Source organism: Rattus rattus, chromosome 16 (genome assembly GCF_011064425.1).
Source record: "Rattus rattus isolate New Zealand chromosome 16, Rrattus_CSIRO_v1, whole genome shotgun sequence".
Taxonomy (NCBI): Eukaryota; Metazoa; Chordata; class Mammalia; order Rodentia; family Muridae; genus Rattus; species Rattus rattus.
Genome location: NC_046169.1, coordinates 38,879,559 through 38,887,878, shown reverse-complemented (window position 1 = coordinate 38,887,878; position 8,320 = coordinate 38,879,559). Strand labels below are relative to the sequence as shown.

At 49.7% G+C, this 8,320-nt stretch overlaps 1 protein-coding gene across 1 annotated transcript; it reads left to right on the top strand.

The window, feature by feature from the left end:
• The first annotated feature begins 2,596 nt into the window (after positions 1 to 2,596).
• On the top strand, positions 2,597 to 8,289 carry C16H12orf43 (chromosome 16 C12orf43 homolog). The gene is made up of 6 exons (XM_032886593.1): positions 2,597 to 2,775; positions 5,591 to 5,633; positions 5,813 to 5,911; positions 6,093 to 6,223; positions 6,916 to 7,006; positions 7,391 to 8,289. The coding sequence occupies exons 1-6, from the start codon at positions 2,628 to 2,630 to the stop codon at positions 7,710 to 7,712; spliced, it is 834 nt and encodes a 277-aa protein (XP_032742484.1). The 5' UTR covers positions 2,597 to 2,627; the 3' UTR covers positions 7,713 to 8,289.
• Positions 8,290 to 8,320: the final 31 nt, after the last annotated feature.

Genomic DNA, 8,320 nt, shown 5'->3' with positions numbered 1-8,320 from the left:
CAGCTGATAGAAGACTCACCTGGCCCCTAGGGGGTCCCCAGTTCCAGCATTTCCAGGTGTGGTGGCTCATGCCTGGAATCCCAGCACAGAGGCAGGAAGATCAGGTATTCAGTCATCCTCAACTACATAGCAGGTTGGGGGCCGGCCTGTGCTACATGACAGCCTGTCTTAAAAGATAAATGCTGGAGAGGTGGCTCAGTGGTTAAGAGCACTGACTGCTCTTCCAGAGGTCCTGAGTTCAAATCCCAGCAACCACATGGTGGCTCACAACCATCTGTAACGAGATCTGATGCTCTCTTCTGGTATGTCTGGAGACAGCTAAGTAAGTACACTTATAATAAATAAAAATAAATAAATAAATCCATACATACATAAATACATAAACACATAAATCTTTTTTTTAAAAAGTACAGATCTGATCCTCTCAAGCTGTCCTCTGATTTCCACATATGCACTCTCTCTTCCACACACAAATAAATACGATACGATTTTTTAAAAGTTAGTTGGTGTGCGTAGAACTTCGCCATCATTAAAGGCGAAAGCAAGCAGGTGTAATCCAGGTCTGAGGGAAGCAGAGACAGAAACAAATGGGGTAGCGTAAGTTCAAGGCCAGCTTGGTCTACATAGCAAGTTCCAGACTGACCAGGGATATGTGCAGTGGTCTCTAAAGGACATGGGGGAGCCTGGGGTGTGGCTCTTGCCTTTGAGGCAGAGGCAGGCAGATCTCCGAGTTTGAGGTCAGCCTGGTCTCCAAACAAAAGTGTGGGGGCAGGTGGGGGCAAGGGATATCGATCCTTCAATAAAATGTTTGCTGCTGCAAGAATCTGAGGTCTAGGGCTGGAGAGATGGCTCAGCGGTTAAGAGCACCCGACTGCTCTTCCAGAGGTCCTGAGTTCAATTCCCAGCAACCACATGGTGGCTCACAACCATCTGTAAAGAGATCCGATGCCCTCTTCTGGTGTGTCTGAAGACAGCTACAGTGTGCTCATATATAATAAATGAATAAATCTTTAAAAAAAAAAAAAAAGAATCTGAGGTCTATTCTCTGAACCCACAAAATAAAAGCCAAGTCCAGTGATGCACACGTAATCCCAGCACCAGGGAAGGAGCCAGGCAAATCCCTAGGGCTGCTGGCCAGCCAGTGTAGCTTAAACAGTTCAAGAGTTGATCTCCGACCTGCACATACATGTTCACCCACGTGCACATTCATCTACGTACACATAAACATGCCTGCACAAGCACATAAAGAAGGACAAAAAGCAATTTTGCATGTTAATGAGACAAGGGTATTTGTTTACTTTTGCATAAATCTCGCCTCAATATTTGATACCGTGGGACGCAGAAACTTCTTCAGTGTTTTCAGAGTGAGGCAATATTTTGATTCTATAATCAGCAATGCCGACAGAGCTTCTCCTCACCAATATTGTACCAAACAGCAGACACATGGGTGGGGCCACTTCAGACGTTGTTGGAAATGCTGTCTTAAACCCAGGCCAAAGGTCAACTATTTTCTGTAATGGAACACGAACAACTCAAACGGCAACTTTTACAGTCAAATGTTCTAATAGAAAACAGTCAAAAGGGGTTGGGGATTTAGTTCAGTGGTAGAGCGCTTGCCTAGCAAGCGCAAGGCCCTGGGTTCGGTCCCCAGCTCCGGAAAAAAAAAAAAAAAAAAAAAAGAAGTCAAAAGATTTATTAATCCGTTATGCATTACAGTGGCATAAAAAAATTTCCTGTTTTCTGCAATTGAACGGTTGTGTTTCCTAAGGGCAGAAAACGGTGTGTACATGGTAGGAACACTGCCCTGCCTAGTTTCCGTATTCATTGGTGATGCGTGGTGTGAAAACCCATTCACTGCAGAGCGTGACCACCATGTGCTCGATGCTACAGTAAAACTGTACAAACGCCAGAAACATCACAGCTTTGCCACCGGCTTGGGTTTTGAAATAACTTTTTGCTCTTTGCACATTCAGAAGCCTTTACTAATGTCATATATTTTATGATCCTCCCCATTCAGTTCCCCACAGTTTAAGATGCTGGGGCGGGGGGCACAAAATTGCAGTATTTTCCAGACTAAACTGTTCATTTGGCCTGCCTTGAGACTCCCTTTATGTACAAGTCACTGGAGGAGTTTAGAAACCAGATTCTGCATTAAAAAAAAAAAAAAAAAGTTCTCGGGGCTGGAGAGATGGCTCAGCGGTTAAGAGCACTGACTGCTCTTCCAGAGGCCTTGAGTTCAAATTCCAGCAACCACATAGTGGCTCACAACCATCGGTAATGACATCTGATGCCCCCTTCTGGTATGTCTGAAGACAGCTACAGTGTACTTATATAGAATAAACAAATAAATCTTTTAAAAAAAGAAAGGAAGGGAGGGAGGGAGGAGGGGAGGAGGGAGAGAACGAGAGGAGAGGAAAGGAGAAAAAGAAAAGAAAAAGAAAGGAAAAAAGATTGAAGGTGGTGGTCTCGTGAACCCTTCGGGAGCTCATCTTGCTGAATCGTTCGCCAATGGTGGCCTGGGAACTACAATCCCCACAATGCTCTGAGACGTGGGTCATGTGGGAGGGAAGGTCAAATCAAAGACGAAAGACGGGCCGCTTTCCCCACAACCCTTTGCGGCTACCAAGATGGTAGCACCCAGCGGTGCCATGAGCGACTCGGAGAGCAGCAGCAGTGACAGCAGCGATGCGGAGGAGCTGGCGCGGTGCCGCGAGGCGGCAACGCCCGCCTGGGGGCTGGAGCAGCGCCCGCGGGAAGCGGAGAGACCCGCAGCCGGTAGGGGGGCTGTCCGAGGGCCAGGGCTGAAACCGATGCTTGGTGGGGTGCGGACCACGGCGTCCTGACGTTTTGAAGGAGCTTTCTTCTGATGCCTTTATTCCCGTGGAGGCCGCAGAGGCACCTAAATGCCTTCTGACATGCGTCCTATGTCCTCCCCCTGGGAAAGTAATCCATCACCTGTCTGGGATGACTGAGATGCACCTCCTTCCTGTATTCTCAGAATCCCGTTTTTCCAGGCCCTCATATGCTGTCACACTGAGGCTGAGGTCACCAATGGGTATACCTAACGGAGAGATTCTCTAGCAAACTGGGGATGAATCCGAAATCTGCCAGTATAAGGGTTCTTAATCATGGTTAGAGAACCCAATGCTGCATCTTGTACTTTCATTAGCTCCTCGTTGAAATTTAACATCTTTTTCTCTCACGCATGAGAGCAACGAGCCACAGTCACATGATGATCCCTGTTGGTTTGTTCCAGCAGACATCACCATATTGTTATATCACGTTGCAGCTGTTTACAGATAACATCCAAGTATTTTATTCACAATAGCTGTGGGGAAAATAATTTATGCTCTTCTCTACTTTAAAGCCCTGGTGATGTCTAATCCCATCTCCAGATCAGTGAGTTAGCTCAGCAAATGCTACACAAACCCGTAAACTGCACCGGATTCCCAGAACCCATAGTGGAAGGAAAGGATTGACTCCCAAAAGGTGTCCTATGACTTAGACACACAACAATACGCATTTTCAAGTCTAGGAAGGGGACCGATGTAAAAAACAAAGTATATAACTTACAGTGGTTTTTGTTGTTGTTTTTGGAGACAGGGTCTCTCCGTGTACCTTTGACTCACTATGTATCCTGGAACTCACTATGTAAACCAGACTGGCCTTAAACTCATAAGAGATCCGCCTGCCGGGGGTTGGGGATTTAGCTCAGTGGTAGAGCACTTGCCTAGCAAGCGCAAGGCCCTGGGTTCGGTCCCCAGCTCCTAAAAAAAAAAAAAGAAAAAAAAAAAAAAAGAGAGAGAGAGAGAGATCCGCCTGCCTCTCCCTTCTGAGTGCTAGGATTAAAGGCATGTGGTGCCAAGCCTGGTTTTAAAATGCCAAGCCTGGTTTTAAAAGTGATCTTTAGGGGTTGGGGATTTGGCTCAGTGGTAGAGCGCTTGCCTAGGAAGCGCAAGGTCCTGGGTTCGATTCCCCAGCCCCGAAAAAAAAAAAAGAAAAAAAAAAAAAGTGATCTTTAAAATTTTTTTTATTACATTTTATGCTGTGTGTCTGTGCGGGTGCACACAGGTGTCATGGGACACAGGTGGAGCTCAGAAGTCAGTCTCTCCACTGCCTTGTGGGTCTGGGGAATCAAACTGAAGTTGTTAGGCTTGGTGGCAAGTGCCTGGAGAGCTACCTTACCTTCAGTGGAGGGTAATCGACTCACTTTACAGATGTAAACAACAAAAGCTTTGGGGAGTTAAATGTCTCACCCTGGGTGTGGAGTTTGACACTGTCTTTATTTTGGGGGGGGGGTTGTGGGGAGGGGAGAACATCACCATTGCTCTGTAATCATAAGGGAGCTACTCCTCGTGACATTCAGAAACCAGATATCCATCTCCCACGCACCCACAGCCAGCGCATGGGGCATTTGAGAGCACGCTGACAGAACAGGGTATCAGACAGACACACTGACTGCATAACGGCATAAGCACAACGGTGGCCCTGGAGTTGATGCAAGCTCTGTCACCCTGGGCGCCTCAGCTGTCCTTTCTGTTCCCTTGGCACAAGCCCGCTTTGTCCCATGATCCACATCAGAACCTCAGAGCCTTTTTTCAGTGTCTCTTCCCGTACAACATCTAGCGTGTTGCATCCTCAGAGGCCTGGGTGATGGATGCAGACCTCCCGTCTGCCCTTGGCCTCTTGGGTCTCATTCTGTCTGTGGCAAAGCTAAACTGTTTTCTCTCACCGGTGGCCTTTACCCCACCATTGCCCTTCTTTCTCCAATCCCTCACATTGCCCCTCTGAGAGGCCTGGGTAATCTCGCCCCAACAAAGTCGCTGCTCTCCCAGCCACACCAGCAGCCAGCTGGCTTTCAGCACCACAGTTTCCTGTCTTCACAGACTTGCTTCCCTGTGCCTGGGGACACTCCCAGGTCTCCCCTTGATTCACAGCTTCGCCTCAAGTATCTATCTGCCCAGCTGTCATCTATCTGAACAGTTCCCCCACACTATACCTCTTGCCTCCTTTGTTTTCTGTTTTTTATATGCTTGCTGTTAGCCAGTTACATTACGTAATGTGTTACATTACGTATGAATGTCGTTTACCATCCACGTTCACCCAAGAACATACGTAAGTCCTCCGAGGACAGCGCCATCTGTCTGAGTTATTCAGGTTGGGCATCTGCTTAGTAACAGCCACACACAGCATTTTCTTGGACCGACTCCACCGTCAGCATCCCCAGTGGTCGCCCCTCCCACAGCACACAGCGCAGCACTAGCAGTCACTCTGTAAACCATAGTCAAATTATACCTGGGCTTGCCTGGTACACATTATCAGGCCCTCTGGAGCCAAATGACCTCCCAGCTCCTTCTAGCTCCCCTTAAATCAGCTACTCGTCTTGCATGAGCTCAAGGCTAGCCTGGACTATGTAACAAAATCTCATTTAAAAAAAATTAGCTTTTAGACTCTAGCCAAGTTATTTTACACGTCTTTGACTTTACCCCTTTCACACAATGGGGATAATGTTCACCTCTCAAGTAGAAACTGGCATTCCCTGAGTCCGCTCTGTAAGTGCCTTCTTTTTTTTTTTTCCATTGCTCCACAGGTGCTGCAGATACACAGGCGCCAGCCCCCCAGCCAAGCCGCAGGTACTGTGTGCTCTGCACAGAAGCTTCATTGAGCCATTCAGCAAACACTGGTCCCCCCCCGTGCATGCCAGATGCTAGGTTAGACCACAGGATGTCAGAGGGAACAGGACAGGCGGTCCCCTCCTAGTGAGGGCAGCTTCTGAGTGGTCGGGAAGTGATGTCTGTTGTGTGTGTTGTAGGCGTGAGGTGAACCAGCACGATGAAGATGGCAACGAACTTCAGACCACTCCTGAGTTCCGAGCCTACGTGGCCAAGAAACTGGGAGCACTGCTGGACAGGTGAGCGGTAGCACGCGCCATCCCGTGATCCTCTTGCCTCAACCTCCCAGACTCTGAGGTTACGACTTCTTATCCCAAACCCAGCAAGAAAAGAAATAAAAAGTTTTTAAGTTGAAAGACAAAAGGTATTTTGGTTGTTACCCGAAACGTCACCCTTGGTCTGGCACCTCCTCTCCCCCAGCTCCATTGCTATCGCAGAAGTATGGAAGAAGACGCAGCAGGCCAGGTTGCAGCAGGAGGCCAAGGAGCAGCAGGAGGCCAAGGAGCAGCAGGCGGCCAAGGAGGCGCAGGCAGCCAAGAAGGAGGAGGATGGTAAGTCCTCAGAGTGCAGATCAGTGCTGCCTGGGGAGGTGCTGCTGTTCGCCTGTGGCCAGCAGTACCAGGGAGTGGGTATCTTCTTGTATCTGCTGTCCCCACACCCTGAGGTAAGAGATAGAGCACCCCATTCCCCGGAGGAGCTAGCCCTCAGATCTCCCACTTGCCCTGCTACCCACAGCATTTTGGCTTCTTATTCCAGTCTTTCCCTCCCACTCTCTCTGATCCTGTCCTATACTTGGGCCCTCTTGGAGGCCATCACAGGTAATTGTGGACTTCTGAAGCCTCTAGAGGCTGGGTAAGGTGGAGCCTGCTTTTAATCCCTACATTTGAGGCAGAGGCAGGTGGATCTCTGCAAGTTCAAGGCCACCCTGGTCTGCATAGCTAGTTTCTGGACAGCCAGGGATATACACAGAAATCCTGTCTCCAAACAAATGAAGTCCACCAGAAGCCCCTGAAGCTCGCTGTCTGGGTGTGGCAGCCGGTCAGTGCCCCTCAAGCCTCCCAGCTCTGGCTCCACAGGAGAGCAGGCCTTGCCTCAGACCAGCTTCAGGTTGACGTTTACAACAGAGGTGCTAAAGCCCTTGCCACTAGACTGGGAGTACCTAAGGACGGGCTGCATGCTCGGCTCCTGGAGGAGGGGTCAGCGTCTGCCTTACCGACTGCTGGCTCTGTCCTGTGGTTCCTAGGCTTCCGCCTTTTCTTCACATCTGTCCCCGGAGGCCATGAGAAGGAAGCTTCTCCAAGACCCTGCCGAAAGCGCCAGCCCCCCAGCTCCAGGTAAGAAAGAACTCACAGCCTCTCCTGAGAGAGCCTGAGGAATAAATAGCTAAGCAGCCCCAGTCAGGCTCAGACCAAAGGAAGAGACCGTCAGATAATAGGGCAAAGTGTTCCCCTAGCAGGAAGGCCCAGGGTCTCCTCCCGGGAGCTAAGGGGCTGTACATTGTCTCTATCATCCATGCCGACTGAGAAGCTCTGGGAGGTTTGGGCACTGTCAGGACCCTTATTGTAGATGAGACTCGAGGTACTTAATGTGGTCACATGACTGATAAGCAGAGAAGCTGACCCTAGAACCTGAGCTACTTGGCTGCCTCCGTCTGGTTGGGAGGCGGCTGGGAGCTTTGAGGCCCGTCCAGATAACCTGACTGCTCACCACGGTAACAGTGAGGACAGTGACGAGGAATTGCAGCGGTGCCGGGAGGCAGCTGTGTCCGCTTCAGATATTCTCCAGGAGTCAGCCATACACTGCCCTGCCAAGGTCGAGAAGGAGGTCGAGAAGAAGAAGTTGAAAAAGAAAGCCAAGAAGAAGGCAGACGCTGACCTGGCTGCAGCCACAGGCCTGGAACAGGTAAAGGAGGCGGGTAGCGTCAATGGGGACCCAGTGTTGTCTGGGACCAAAAAGAAAAAGAAGAAAAAGGCCAAGAAAGCCAGAGAGGCTTCCCTGTGCCCACCAGCAGAGTGCGCAGCGGCTGAGCCTAAGAACTGACTGCAGGCTGTAGGTAGGTCCTGAGGTCACCAGCTCTGAGGATACTAACCCAGGGGGTTAGGGCAGAGCCAAGCCACACTCCATCTCCAGCTTCCCGCACTGACTGCCCGCAGGTGACTTTAGTTGGCTTGCCCAAGAGTGCAAGCAAAGGAGTGGGTATATGGGGGGAAGTCTGTGCAAGGCTGGAATGGACTTGTGGTTCCAGAACATTCCATCGCCTCAGGAAGTACAACTCTTCCAGCTTTTGAGACTGAATCTCACAGCATCCATCTTCCCAACCTGTGCAGCCTTGGATGACAGTTATCTTCGAGAATGATGGGGAGGGGTCTTCAAGCTACTGAGGCCCCAGAAAACTTCTGTACCTCCCCCCCAACCCACACAGACTTAATAGCATTGTCTGGAAGAGAAGGAAAGATATCCCCCACCTCCTTCTCCCCCCACATTTGTGTGTAACGTGTTAATTTGTTAATAACACAGGTAAACCATTTCACTCTCTGAAAACCAGGTGCCAGAGCACTGAGCACCTACTTAGTGGAAGGAAAGAGAAAAAGGGAAATAAATTATCAGGTGACCCAGACTAGTACTGTGTCCTGGTCAGTACCAACCCT

What these genes read in the sequence shown, in the direction of transcription:
- C16H12orf43 (XM_032886593.1), top strand. Translation starts at nt 2,628, where the DNA reads ATGGTAGCACCCAGCGGTGCCATGAGCGACTCGGAGAGCAGCAGCAGT. An exon ending in GCCCCCCAGCCAAGCCGCAG is followed by an intron (nt 5,634 to 5,812) that starts GTACTGTGTGCT and finishes TGTGTGTTGTAG; the next exon opens with GCGTGAGGTGAACCAGCACG. An exon ending in AGCCAAGAAGGAGGAGGATG is followed by an intron (nt 6,224 to 6,915) that starts GTAAGTCCTCAG and finishes TGTGGTTCCTAG; the next exon opens with GCTTCCGCCTTTTCTTCACA.